We start from the raw sequence: 15,164 nt of genomic DNA, 5'->3' as shown, positions 1-15,164 counted from the left end.
GGTGTATGAAGTGTATGAAAACCAAGTCAAATACTTTCTGCATCTAAAGCTGGGTACACACTTATCCAATCCTCAGCAGATCAGACTGTTTATACAATCCTACTGCAGACCTGCTTGCAGATTCTATAGCCAGTCCTTGCTACACACTTGTCCAATTTTTCAACAGACCAACCTGTGTCTGCTGAACTTTTTGCTGAAAAAATGAATTTGTCTGTGGGAGTAGGGGGATTTATTAGTGGGGAATGTAATTAATTATTATGGTTTAAAAAAAAAAAAAAAAAAGTGGGTTCCCCCCTAAAAAGCATAACCAGCCCCAATCTCTGTGATCCAAAAACTACGGGCAACAAAATGTGTAGGGGTCCCCCTTATTTTCAGAACCAGCATCGGGTTCTTGGAACTGGCCCTGGTTCTGAAAATATGGGGAACAAATGAGTAGGGGTCCCCCATATCTTCAGAACCACCACCAGGCTCTAATAGCAGGGGGGTAATGCTACAGCCAGGGAACACATTTGACGGGATCTCGTGGCCGAAGCATTCTTCCACCCTAACTAGTTAGCTCAGCCCAGGCCATGGAAGTGGGACCCCCCTCCCCCCCAAATAAAGAAGTTCCCCCCTCTTCAGGGCACCTGAAGCAGGGGCTACTTTGTCTTTTACAGGAGCACTGCAGGTCCCAGCATGCCTCCACTGCATGCTGGTACTTGGAGAATTATTAAAGGCCCCCTGTAAAAAAAATATTAAAATGAAAATATGACACCGAATGTTTTATTATTTTATTGTCCTTCACCTGGGGGGATTGGGGGGGGGGGGGGGCAATAGCCGGCTTTAAACACTTTTTCATGGCTGCCGCTGATCAAGGACTTCCACTGCATCTTCCATTTTCAGGAACTCTTCCTCTCTCCTCTGATGTCAGACTGACACCTGCTGCCTTGTACTGGCTAATGTTACACGGCACAAGGGGGCAGGGCGATGCTGCCGTGAAACGCAATTGGCTAGCCACGGCTTGAATTTCAAAAATGGTGCTACTGCAACATTTTTGAAATGGCAAGCTACTACCATTGCTGAACTTTACTTTAAGGAAAAGAGCGTGGGCTTCACTGCCATGCCAACACTGCCTCCCACCATCGCTGCTATGCCCTCCAATGCCTCACCCTACACAATTTCTACTGCCAGAACAGTGTCCCGCGGCGGTGCTAGGATCCCTCCGGATTCCACACTGCCGCCACGCTGATAGTGTGCTGGGCTGTCTGTCTCGGTGATCGGTCGCCTGCTCCAGTCTCCGCAGCCTACACACTATATAGTATCGGTCGCCTTGTCAGCTGTCGGGGCTCCTTGTTTTTAAGCAGGTTTGAAAACCAAGAGACCCAACAGGTGGATCGGTGGAGGGTACACACTTGTCCAATCCTCAGGAGATCAGAGACATTGGACAAGTGTGAACCCAGCTTAAAGCTATCACCACTGCAGGCATCTACTGTTCTTTAGTAGCATAGATAAAATCCTTTATGGGCTGGAGAGAGAGCAAGAATCACATCTGCCTTATAGCCCTTCTGCTGAGGACATTACAACTTGTAAGCCTTGGAAAACAATTTATTGTGCTTTCTGACGCCTTAGATTTTATACCATTGTACCTTTGTGTAGGAAGTTCAGAATGATTTAAATGTAATCCTGTAACTTGGGTTGATTTTAATGTAGCATAGTTGAATGAAACAAAGTAATTCCATTTTTGCACTTTACTCTACTGAAGATACAAAGACACTTGTTTGTATCTTTATTTATAGTGTATTTTTTGTTTTTAACAGCTTCAAGTACATCTCCTGTGAAGTTGGAAGAAAAAGAAGAGACTAAAAAAAGCCCCGACACGACATCCAAAACTAAACAAGAGAAAAGTAAGATAAAAATGTATCCGCATAGCATAAAATAGGGTCAGATTCAATTAGTCGCTGTAAAATCTTTGCCGCGGCTTGAATTAATGCACTTATTGCGTCTATGCTTGCTCCTGTTTAGCATGTTGGATAATACTTATCCTGGTGGTCGAGCAGTGATTTTCTATGATGATAGCTACTTTAAGTGTGGGCTCATGCTTCCTATTTTCCTGGTCATGTCTGAGTTGAGAAAACTCTTGCTCGTGATCCTTAGAAGATATTTGTTGCCTTCAGTACAATCCGATGTAAAGGAATTCACAAATAACTGTTCCACTTGTGCACAACACTAGATTATTGTGACTTTTTGGGACCATTATACAGTATGTTCTCCCAGTTCCTGACCATTATGGACACACACATCCATGGACTCACTACTGATCTACCGTCCTGTCAAGGATTCAATACAATCTGGGTAATAGTAGTTGTCTAAGATGTTCCCTTAAAAGACTTAAGCTGGGTACACACTAGATCAGTGTTTCCCAACCGCGGTTCTCAAGGCACACTAACAGTCCTGGTTTTAGTGATATCCAGGCTTGAACACAGGTGACTTAATTAGTACCTCAGTTATTTTGATTTAACATCTGTGCTGAAGCCTGGATATCACTAAAACCTGCACTGTTGGTGTGCCTTGAGGACCGTGGTTTGAAATGCCTGCACTAGATGATAGTGTGTACACAGCGATATCTCATGTGGCGTGCTAGCGGCATCGGCAAGGGGCCATGCTGTATTTGGCAGCATTGTCTCGTCAATGACATCCCCCTATTGGTCTGCATCTACGGACGACAGGGGATGTCGATGATCTGTGGGAGCGCGCATCATCGACAATCTAGTGCATACACATTGGACAATATGTTGTTCCAAAATGTCTGAAACTGACTTATTGTTCAGAATATCGCTTAGTGTGTACCCAGCATTACCCTCAGCTCCTAAACTAGCAAATCATTTTGTGAGGAAAGTCTTTAGATTACATGGATTACCCAAGACCATTGTCTCTGACTGTGGAATGCGGTTTACTTCTACATGTTGGAGAGCACTTTGCAGGAGTTTTGGCGTCAAAGTAAGCTTTCCTCTGCCTACCATTTTGGAGGTACAGATGTGTCCTTATATATGCGTACGCATCGTGGCAGTGCTATACTGTGGGAGCCAGGGCTCAGTCGCTCCTGCGGGTCTTCAATGTTGATTCCAATGGCAGCAGGAGTGTGTTTATGCATGGCTCCCACTGTGCCAGGATACACAGCAGCAAATGGAGAGGACACATCTGCAACGTGCGTAAATCAGGTACCTGGGGATATATTTACTAAAGTGCAGGTTTTTAGAAGTGGAGCTGTTGCTCTTAGCAACCAATTATTTAGTAATGTTTCTCCTTCATCCACTAGGGGCCACTGGAGTGCAGATACAATGGGGAAATAGTAGGCAGTAACTGGGAGCTGGCACTTTAAATTTATAACCATGTGACCAGCTCCTCCCCTACTATGTCCCCCCTCCAAGCCAGTCTTTAATTTGTGCCCAAGGGAGCTGGTTCACTTGGGTCTTCTCTGAAGAATTGTTTTTTTCTCTAACGTCCTAAGTGGATGCTGGGGACTCCGTAAGGACCATGGGGAATAGCGGCTCCGCAGGAGACTGGGCACATCTAAAGAAAGCTTTAGGACTATCTGGTGTGCACTGGCTCCTCCCCCTATGACCCCCCTCCAAGCCTCAGTTAGATCTCTGTGCCCGAACGAGAAGGGTGCACACTAGGGGCTCTCCTGAGCTTCTTAGTGAAAGTTTTAGTTTAGGTTTTTTATTTTCAGTGAGACCTGCTGGCAACAGGCTCACTGCATCGAGGGACTAAGGGGAGAAGAAGCGAACTCACCTGCGTGCAGAGTGGATTGGGCTTCTTAGGCTACTGGACATTAGCTCCAGAGGGACGATCACAGGCCCAGCTTGGATGGGTCCCAGAGCCGCGCCGCCGGCCCCCTTACAGAGCCAGAAGGCAGAAGAGGTCCGGAAAATCGGCGGCAGAAGACGTCCTGTCTTCAACAAGGTAGCGCACAGCACTGCAGCTGTGCGCCATTGCTCTCAGCACACTTCACACTCCGGTCACTGAGGGTGCAGGGCGCTGGGGGGGGCGCCCTGAGACGCAATAATAAACACCTTGGATGGCAAAAAATGCATCACATATAGCTCCTGGGCTATATGGATGCATTTAACCCCTGCCAAAATACATAAAAAAACGGGAGATAAGGCCGCCGATAAGGGGGCGGAGCCTATCTTCTCTGCACACTGGTGCCATTTTCCCTCACAGCTTTGTTGGAGGGAAGCTCCCTGGCTCTCCCCTGCAGTCACTACACTACAGAAAGGGTTAAAAAAGAGAGGGGGGCACAAATTAGGCGCAGTATTAACTATACAGCAGCTATAAGGGGAAAAACACTTTTATATAAGGTTATCCCTGTATATATATATAGCGCTCTGGTGTGTGCTGGCAAACTCTCCCTCTGTCTCCCCAAAGGGCTAGTGGGGTCCTGTCCTCTATCAGAGCATTCCCTGTGTGTGTGCTGTATGTCGGTACTTTTGTGTCGGCATGTATGAGGAGAAAAATGATGTGGAGACGGAGCAGATTGCCTGTAATAGTGATGTCACCCCCTAGGGGGTCGACACCTGAGTGGATGAACTGTTGGAAGGAATTACGTGACAGTGTCAGCTCTGTGTAAAAGACAGTGGTTGACATGAGACAGCCGGCTACTCAGCTTGTGCCTGTCCAGACGTCTCATAGGCCGTCAGGGGCTCTAAAGCGCCCGTTACCTCAGATGGCAGATATAGACGCCGACACGGATACTGACTCCAGTGTCGACGGTGAAGAGACAAATGTGACTTCCAGTAGGGCCACACGTTACATGATTGAGGCAATGAAAAATGTTTTACACATTTCTGATAATACGAGTACCACCAAAAAGGGGTATTATGTTCGGTGAGGAAAAACTACCTGTAGTTTTCCTGAATCTGAGAAATTAAATGAGGTGTGTGATGATGCGTGGGTTTCCCCCGATAACAACTGATAATTTCTAAAATGTTATTGGCATTATATCCTTTCCCGCCAGAGGTTAGGGTGCGTTGGGAAACACCCCCTAGGGTGGATAAAGCGCTCACACGCTGGTAAGGGCTCTATCCTCTCCTGAGATGGCCGCCCTTAAGGATCCTGCTGATAGAAAGCAGGAGGGTATCCTAAAATGTATTTACACACATACTGGTGTTATACTGCGACCAGCAATCGCCTCAGCCTGGATGTGCAGTGCTGGGTTGGCGTGGTCGGATTCCCTGACTGAAAATATTGATACCCTAGATAGGGACAGTATATTTTTGCCTATAGAGCATTTGAAAGATGCATTTCTATATATGCGTGATGCACAGCGGAATATTTGCCGACTGGCATCAAGTCTAAGTGCGTTGTCCATTTCTACCAGTAGAGGGTTATGGACACGTCAGTGGTCAGGTGATGCGTATTCCAAACGGCATTTGGAAGTATTGCCTTATTAAGGGGAGGAGTTATTTGGGGTCGGTCTTTCAGACCTGGTGGCCACGGCAACAGCTGGGAAATCCACGTTTGTACTCCAGGTCGCCTCTCAACATGAGAAGACGCCGTATTATCAGGCGCAGTCTTTTCGTGGATAAGCGGGCAAAAGGTTTCTCATTTCTGCCCCGTGACAGAGGGAGAGGAAAAAGGCTGCAGAAATCAGCCAGTTCCCAGGAACAGAAACCCTCTCCCGCCTCTGCCAAGCCCTCAGTATACGCTGGGGCTTTACAAGCAGAATCAGGCACGGTGGTGGGCCCGTCTCAATGAATTTCAGCGCGCAGTGGGCTCACTCGCAAGTAGACCCCTGGATCCTTCAGGTGATATCTCAGGGGTACAAATTAGAATTCGAGACGTCTCCCCCTCGCCGTTTCCTAAAGTCGGCTTTACCGATGTCTCCTTCTGACAGGGAGACAGTTTTGGAAGCCATTCACAAGCTGTATTCCCAGCAGGTGATAATCAAGATACCCCTCCTGCAACAGGGAACGGGGTATTATTCCACACTGTTGTGGTACCGAAGCCGGACGGCTCGGTGAGACCGATTCTAAATCTAAAATCTTTGAACACTTACATACAGAGGTTCAAATTCAAGATTGAGTCACTCAGAGCAGTGATTGCGAACCTGGAAGAAGGGGACTACATGATGTCTCGGGACATCAAGGATGCTTACCTTCATGTCAAAATTTACCCTTCTCACCAAGGGTACCTCAGGTTTATGGTACAGAACTGTCACTATCAGTTCAGACGCTGCCGTATGGATGGTCCACGGCACCCCGGGTCTTTACCAAGGTAATGGCCGAAATGATGATATTCCTTCAAAGGAAGGGAATTTTAGTTATCCCTTACTTGGACGATTCCCTGATAAGGGTAAGATCCAGGGAACAGTTGGAGGTCGGTGTAGCACTATCTCAGGTAGTGTTGCTGCAGCACGGTTGGATTCTCAATATTCCAAAATCGCACCTGGTTCCGACGACGTGTCTTCTGTTCCTAGGGATGATCCTGGACACAGTCCAGAAAAAGGTGTTTCTCCCAGAGGAGAAAGCCAGGGAGTTATCCGAGCTAGTCAGGAACCTCCTAAAACCGAGCCAAGTCTCAGTGCATCAATGCACAAGGGTTCTGGGTAAAATGGTGGCTTCCTACGAAGCAATCCCATTCGGCAGATTCCACGCAAGAACTTTCCAGTGGGACCTGCTGGACAAATGGTCCGGGTCGCATCTTCAGATGCATCAGCGGATAACCCTGTCACCAAGGACAAGGGTGTCCCTCCTGTGGTGGTTGCAGAGTGCTCATCTTCTAGAGGGCCGCAGATTCGGCATTCAGGACTGGGTCCTGGTAACCACGGATGCCAGCCTGCGAGGCTGGGGAGCAGTCACACAGGGAAGGAATATCCAGGACTTATGGTCAAGCCTGGAGACATCACTTCACATAAATATCCTGAAGCTAAGGGACATTTTCAATGCTCTAAGCTTAGCAAGACCTCTGCTTCAAGGTCAGCTGGTGTTGATCCATTCGGACAACATCACGGCAGTCACCCACGTAAACAGACAGGGTGGCACAAGAAGCAGGAGGGCAATGGCAGAAGCTGCAAGGATTCTTCGCTGGGCGGAAAATCATGTGATAGCACTGTCAGCAGTATTCATTCCGGGAGTGGACAACTGGGAAGCAGACTTCCTCAGCACGACCTCCACCCGGGAGAGTGGGGACTTCACCCAGAAGTCTTCCACATGATTATAAACCGTTGGGAAAAACTCGACAGGTATTGCGCCAGGTCCAGGGACCCTCAGGCAATAGCTGTAGACGCTCTGGTAACACCGTGGGTGTACCAGTCAGGGTATGTGTTCCCTCCTCTGCCTCTCATACCCAAGGTACTGAGATTGATAAGATGGAGAGGAGTAAGCACTATATTCGTGGCTCCGGATTGGCCAAGAAGGATTTGGTAACCGGAACTTCAAGAGATGCTCACGGAGGATCCGTGGCCTCTACCTCTAAGAAGGGACCTGCTCCAGCAAGGACCCTGTCTGTTCCAAGACTTACCGCGGCTGCGTTTGACGGCATGGCGGTTGAACGCCGGATCCTGAAGGAAAAAAGGCATTCCGGATGAAGTCATCCCTATCCTGATCAAAGCCAGGAAGGATGTAACCGCAAAAACATTATCACCGCAATTGGCGAAAATATGTTGCGTGGTGCGAGGCCAGTAAGGCCCGACTGTGGAAATTCAACTGGGTCGATTCCTACATTTCCTGCAAACAGGAGTGTCTATGGGCCTGAAATTGGGGTCCATTAAGGTTCAAATTTCGGCCCTGTCAATTTTCTTCCAAAAAAGAACTAGCTTCAGTCCCTGAAGTTCAGACGTTTGTAAAAGGGGTACTGCATATACAGCCTCCTTTTGTGCCTCCAGTGGCACTTTGGGATCTCAATGTAGTTTTGGGTTCCAAAAGTCACATTGGTTTGAACCACTTAAATCTGTGGAGTTAAAATATCTCACATGGAAAGTGGTCATGCTGTTGGCCCTGGCCTGGGCCAGGCGCGTGTCAGAATTGGCGGCTTTATCCTGAAAAAGCCCTTATCTGATGTTCCATTCGGACAGGGCGGAATTGAGGACTCGTCCTCAGTTTCTCCCTAAGGTGGTTTCAGCGTTTCACCTGAACCAACCTATTTGTGGTGCCTGCGGCTACTAGGGACTTGGAGGACTCCAAGTTGCTAGACGTTGTCAGGGCCCTGAAAATATGTTTCCAGGAGTGCTGGAGTCAGGAAATCTGACTCGCTGTTTATCCTGTATGCACCCAACAAGCTGGGTGCTCCTGCTTCTAAGCAGACTATTGCTCGTTGGATTTGTAGTACAATTCAGCTTGCACATTCTGTGGCAGGCCTGCCACAGCCAAAAATCTGTAAATGCCCACTCCACAAGGAAGGTGGGCTCATCTTGGGCGGCTGCCCGAGGGGTCTCGGCTTTACAACTTTGCCGAGCAGCTACTTGGTCAGGAGCAAATACGTTTGTAAAATTATACAAAATTGATATCCTGGCTGAGGAGGACCTGGAGTTCTCTCATTTGGTGCTGCAGAGTCATCCGCACTCTCCCGCCCGTTTGGGAGCTTTGGTATAATCCCCATGGTCCTTACGGAGTCCCCAGCATCCACTTAGGACGTTAGAGAAAATAAGAATTTACTTACCGATAATTCTATTTCTCATAGTCCGTAGTGGATGCTGGGCGCCCATCCCAAGTGCGGATTGTCTGCAATACTTGTACATAGTTATTGTTACAAAAATCGGGTTATTATTGTTGTGAGCCATCTTTCAGAGGTTCCTCTGTTATCATGCTGTTAACTGGTTTCAGATCACAGGTTATACGGTGTGATTGGTGTGGCTGGTATGAGTCTTACCCGGGATTCAAAATCCTTCCTTATTGTGTACGCTCGTCCGGGCACAGTATCCTAACTGAGGCTTGGAGGGGGGTCATAGGGGGAGGAGCCAGTGCACACCAGATAGTCCTAAAGCTTTCTTTAGATGTGCCCAGTCTCCTGCGGAGCCGCTATTCCCCATGGTCCTTACGGAGTCCCCAGCATCCACTACGGACTATGAGAAATAGAATTATCGGTAAGTAAATTCTTATTTTTTTTATTTTATTTTTTTATTATACTTTCTTACACTCACAGACTGGCAGCTCTGCCACTGCCAGTCTACACTGCGGAGCTGCCAGCGGGGTCCCATCGCAGCTGTGTGCGGCTCGGGATGGGGCCCGGCTGAAGGAGACACTAGCTCTCCGGAGACTGGCCGGACACCGCTGCGTGTGGCGCGTGTTGGGGCCGCTCCGTCGGCAGAAGATCCTGGCAGCACGGCAGCGGTGAGTATGAGTGGCCGGACACCGCTGCGTGCGGCGCGTGTCAGGGCCACCCCATCATTCCATAGAAGCAGCAGCGGTGAGTACACAAAGATCCTATAATGCTCTTATTACAGAAAATAACAGCTTGAGGTTGCTGGCTGCTGAGAGAATGGCTCTGTGCTTAATAGACATCTATGCGCAGACCTGGGTTCAAAACCTGCTCTGAACCAATAATTGCCACTGCACATTACACTCTTCCCGCAAAAAAAACCCAGCACTTAAGCAGATGTGCCTATTCAGTTTCAAACTCGCCACCATTACAGAGGGGGCGGAGCTTGTTCTCGCTCTGCACGGCGGGTTCGGCATCCCCCAGCTCCCCGGCTCACTTTGCCGGCGGGGGTTACAGGGCGCTGGAGTTGGTAACTTTTTAATTGGGCGCCATAACGGGGGGGGGGTGCTTAATCACGCTCTGCACAACGGGTTCAGCAGCACTTTGGCGGCGGGGGATGCGGGACGCTGGAGGTTGTCCGTTTTAAATTGCGCACCATAGCGGGGGAGGGGGTGCTTAATCCTGCTCTACACAGCGGGTTCAGCATCACCCGCTCCCCGCTATGATTGCGCTGGAGCTGGTTGAATTTAAAATGGGCGACATAATGCGGGGGGCGGAGCTTAATCACGAAAGAGGGCCTCAGCTCCCGGCTGCCCCGGCAGCTCTGCACGCGCTGGCGGCCATTTCCTCTACCCGGAGTCCGCTGTTTGCTGTGAAGGCTTTTTTCAGACAAGATAAGGTAGGAACGGCTGAGACAGTTACTAGAATGAAACCTGGGTTAAGCCCAAGTACAAACTATTAAATTTTACAGTGATAGCACTTTGCTGTAACTTCACACCATTCCCTTGCCCTGCGCTAGCGCCGTTGATTTTAAATATAGGCGCCATAGCGGGGGGGGGGGGGGGGGGGCTTATACCCAGTGCCCCATTGTCCAAGGGGTGACAGTTACAGCCGGCTGCGGCTCACAACTCCACCGCGATTTATTATAATAGCAGGGACATCCAGGTACAGACCTTGGTTCTTGTCCCACATAACTTCACCTCGTCGCAACAAATTTTCCCCAACTTTTCTCACAGGCTGGCCACCATTTTGGGCAACCAGCGGAGCTTACGAGAAACATGTATTGCACCTGTTCCTAATTTAGCAGTACACTACATACAGGGCGGGTATTGCCTTCCCTTTATTATTCCTTTGTTTCACTTTGTACTAATGCTGTTTGTAATCTGTGTAATGTGTGGCATCAGCCAAATAGCCGCTGTGGCTATTCTGAAGACAGAGAAGGGAAACGTGCCTGTCACTGCACGTTATAGTGCATGGATTACATAGGGCTACACTTCTTTAGCCCTCCTTTTCTCTTTTCGTTTAACTAAACGTAACACCCAGGACAGTCAGATAATTCCCTGTTATGTGAGGTTTGTGCGGTGGAACCATCTGCTTAGCCCTCAACGCAGCTGCAGCGCACTACTGTTTGAACAGCTCACCTTATGCAGGTAATGTCACTGTTAACCAGACATTTCTACTCTCCAGGTTTCTATAAGGAGATTGCTAACCACCATGTTACAGTATCGAGGCGCGTTTTACAGCAGTTCGTCTGGTGCTGCAGGTAAAGGAGTCGGAACTAGACACTTCACGTTCCCCGGTACCGGTCATTCCTTTCGATCCGTCCGTGCCTCTTCCAGGTTTTGAGTCCATGACAGGGGTGGTGCCTCCGTCACCAGGGGATTTCGGAGTAAGAGGCCGAGGCAGAGGTTCAACAACCTCGGACTGGTCTGATTGTAGGTTCTCCAACACATCCACCGCAGGTCGGGCCTCCCTGCCATCTGGGAGATCCCAGGGTGGGCGCATGTTTGTGGTTTTTCTGGGAGGCCTGGGTATGTTTGGGTTAGGTTTTCTCATCACTTGCGGTTTCATACTTTTTCTCTAACGTCCTAGTGGATGCTGGGAACTCCGAAAGGACCATGGGGAATAGCGGCTCCGCAGGAGACTGGGCACAACTAAAAGAAAGCTTTTAGACTACCTGGTGTGCACTGGCTCCTCCCACTATGACCCTCCTCCAAGCCTCAGTTAGATTTCTGTGCCCGGCCGAGCTGGATGCACACTAGGGGCTCTCCTGAGCTCCTAGAAAGAAAGTTTTTATTAGGTTTTTTATTTTACAATGAGACCTGCTGGCAACAGGCTCACTGCATCGAGGGACTAAGGGGAGAAGAAGCGAACCTACCTGCTTGCAGCTAGCTTGGGCTTCTTAGGCTACTGGACACCATTAGCTCCAGAGGGATCGACCGCATGGAACTGGCCTTGGTGTTCGTTCCCGGAGCCGCGCCGCCGTCCCCCTTACAGAGCCAGAAGCAAGAAGAGGTCCGGAAAATCGGCGGCAGAAGACATCAGTCTTCACCAAGGTAGCGCACAGCACTGCAGCTGTGCGCCATTGCTCCTCATACACACTTCACACTCCGGTCACTGAGGGTGCAGGGCGCTGGGGGGGGGCGCCCTGAGCAGCAATAAAAACACCTTGGCTGGCAAATATATCACAATATATAGCCCCAGAGGCTATATATGTGATTAATACCCCTGCCAGAATCCATAAAAAAGCGTGAGAAAAGTCCGCTAAAAAGGGGCGGAGCTATTTCCCTCAGCACACTGGCGCCATTTTCTCTTCACAGTGCAGCTGGAAGACAGCTCCCCAGGCTCTCCCCTGTAGTTTTCAGGCTCAAAGGGTTAAAAAGAGAGGGGGGGCACTAAATTTAGGCGCAATATTGTATATACAAGCAGCTATTGGGAAAAATTCACTCAATATAGTGTTAATCCCTAAATTATATAGCGCTCTGGTGTGTGCTGGCATACTCTCTCTCTGTCTCCCCAAAGGGCTGTGTGGGGTCCTGTCCTCAGTCAGAACATTCCCTGTGTGTGTGCGGTGTGTCGGTACGGCTGTGTCGACACGTTTGATGAGGAGGCTTATGTGGTGGCAGAGCAGATGCCAATAAATGTGATGTCGCCCCCTGTGGGGCCGACACCAGAGTGGATGGATAGGTGGAAGGTATAAACCGACAGTGTCAACTCCTTACATAAAAGGCTGGATGACGTAACAGCTGTGGGACAGCTGGCTTCTCAGCCCGCGCCTGCCCAGGCGTCTCAAAGGCCATCAGGGGCTCAAAAACGCCCGCTCCCTCAGATGGCAGACACAGATGTCGACACGGAGTCTGACTCCAGTGTCGACGAGGTTGAGACATATACACAATCCACTAGGAACATCCGTTACATGATCCCGGCAATAAAAAATGTGTTACACATTTCTGACATTAACCCAAGTACCACTAAAAAAGGGTTTTATGTTTGGGGAGAAAAAGCAGCCAGTGTTTGGTTCCCCCATCAGATGAATGAATGAAGTGTGTAAAGAAGCGTGGGTTCCCCCGATAAGAAACTGGTAATTTCTAAAAAGTTACTGATGGCGTACCCTTTCCCGCCAGAGGATAAGTTACGCTGGGAGATATCCCCTAGGGTGGATAAGGCGCTCACACGTTTGTCAAAAAAGGTGGCACGGCCGTCTTAGGATACGGCCACTTTGAAGGTACCTGCTGATAAAAGGCAGGAGGCTATCCTGAAGTCTGTATTTACACACTCGGGTACTAGACTGAGACCTGCAGATAGTGCTGCTGCAGCGTGGTCTGTGACCCTGTCAAACAGGGATACTATTTTGCGAACATAAGAGCATATTAAAGACGTCGTCTTATATATGAGGGATGCACAGAGGGATATTTTGCCGGCTGGCATCCAGAATTAATGCAATGTCCATTCTGTCAGGAGAGTATTAGAGACCCGACACTGGACAGGTGATGCTGACTTTAAAAGGCACATAGAGCCTTATAAGGGTGAGGAATTGTTTGGGGATGGTCTCTGGGACCTCGTATCCACAGCAACAGCTGGGAAGAAAAATTTTTACCTCAGGTTTCCTCACAGCCTAAGAAAGCACTGTATTATCAGGTACAGTCCTTTCGGCTTCAGAAAAGCAAGCGGGTCAAAGGCGCTTCCTTTCTGCACAGAGACGAGGGAAGGGGGAAAAAGCTGCACCAGTCAGCCAGTTCCCAGAATCAAAATTCTTTCCCCGCTTCCTCTGAGTCCACCGCATGACGCGGGGGCTCCACAGGCGTAGCCAGGTACGGTGGGGGGCCGCCTCAAAAATTTCAGCGATCAGCGGGCTCGCTCACAGGTGGATCCCTGGATCCTTCAAGTAGTATCTCAGGGGTACAAGCTGGAATTCGAGGCGTCTCCCCCCCGCCGTTTCCTCAAATCTGCCTTGCCGACAACTCCCTCAGGCAGGGAGGCTGTGCAAGGATGCTTACCTACATGTCCCCATTTACCATCCTCACCAGGAGTACCTCGGATTTGTGGTACAGGATTGCCATTACCAATTCCAAACACTGCCGTTTGGACTGTCCACGGCACCGAGGGTCTTTACCAAGGTAATGGCAGAAATGATGATACTCCTTTGAAAAAAGGGAGTTTTAATTATCCCGTACTTGGACGATCTCCTTATAAAGGCGAGGTCCAAGGAGCAGTTGTTGGTCAGAGTAGCACTATCTCGGGAAGTGCTACAACAGCACGGATGGATTCTATACATTCCAAAGTCACAGCTGGTTCCTACCACACGCCTACGGTTCCTGGGGATGGTTCTGGACACAGAACAGAAAAAAGTGTTTCTCCCGCAGGAGAAAGCCAAGGAGCTGTCATCTCTAGTCAGAGACCTCCTGAAACCAAAACAGGTATCGGTGCATCACTGCACACGAGTCCTGGGAAAAATGGTAGCTTCTTACGAAGCAAAATTCCATTCGGCAGGTTCCATGCAAGAACCTTTCAGTGGGACCTCTTGGACAAGTGGTCGGGATCGCATCTTCAGATGCATCGGCTGATACCCTGGTCCTTGGAGACAGGGTTATCTCTACTGTGGTGGCTGCAGAGTGCTCATCTTCAAGAGGGCCGCAGATTCGGCAAACAGGACTGGGTCCTGGTAACCACGGATGCCAGCCTTCGAGGCTGGGGGGCAGTCACACAGGGTAGAAATTTCCAAGGACTTTGGTCAAGTCAGCAGTCGTCCCTACACATAAATATTCTGGAACTGAGGGCCATTTACAATGCCCTAAGTCTGGCAAGGCCTCTGCTTCAAAACCAGCCGGTACTGATCCAATCAGACAACATCACGGCAGTCGCCCATGTAAACCGACAGGGAGGCACAAGAAGCAGGATGGCGATAACAGAAGCCACAAGGATTCTCCGATGGGCGGAAAATCACGTCTTAGCACTGTCAGCAGTGTTCATTCCGGGAGTGGACAACTGGGAAGCAGACTTCCTCAGCAGACACGACCTACACCCGGGAGAGTGGGGACTTCATCCAAAAGTCTTCCAATTGTTGGTAAACCGTTGGGAAAGGCCACAGGTGGACATGATGGTGTCCCGCCTAAACAAAAAACTAGATATTGCGCCAGGTCAAGGGACCCTCAGGCAATAGCTGTGGACGCTCTAGTGACACCGTGGGTGTACCAGCCGGTTTATGTATTCCCTCCTCTGCCTCTCATACCAAAGGTACTGAGAATAATAAGAAAACGAGGAGTAAGAACGATACTCGTGGTTCAGGAGGGGCCAAGAAGAGCTTGGTACCCAGAACTTCAAGAAATGATGTCAGAGGACCCATGGCCTCTACCGCTCAGACAGGATCTGCTACAGCAGGGGCCCTGTCTGTTCCAAGACTTACCGCGGCTGCGTTTGACGGCATGGCGGTTGAATTCCGGATCCTAAAGGAAAAGGGCATTCCGGAGGAAGTCATTCCTACGCTGATA

General features: G+C 49.4%; 1 protein-coding gene across 2 annotated transcripts in view; it reads left to right on the top strand.

The window, feature by feature from the left end:
- The window catches only part of LIG1 (DNA ligase 1), a 359,710-nt gene that overhangs the window by 187,566 nt on the left and 156,980 nt on the right, over positions 1–15,164 (top strand). For both annotated transcript variants that reach the window (XM_063942666.1, XM_063942665.1), the window contains one exon: positions 1,797–1,883. In XM_063942666.1, the coding sequence (XP_063798736.1) occupies positions 1,797–1,883 (87 nt within the window). The remainder of the gene's footprint in view (positions 1–1,796; positions 1,884–15,164) is intronic.

The sequence above is a fragment of the Pseudophryne corroboree genome, chromosome 10, assembly GCF_028390025.1.
Source record: "Pseudophryne corroboree isolate aPseCor3 chromosome 10, aPseCor3.hap2, whole genome shotgun sequence".
Lineage (NCBI taxonomy): Eukaryota > Metazoa > Chordata > Amphibia > Anura > Myobatrachidae > Pseudophryne > Pseudophryne corroboree.
This window is presented reverse-complemented; position numbering and strand designations above follow the sequence as displayed.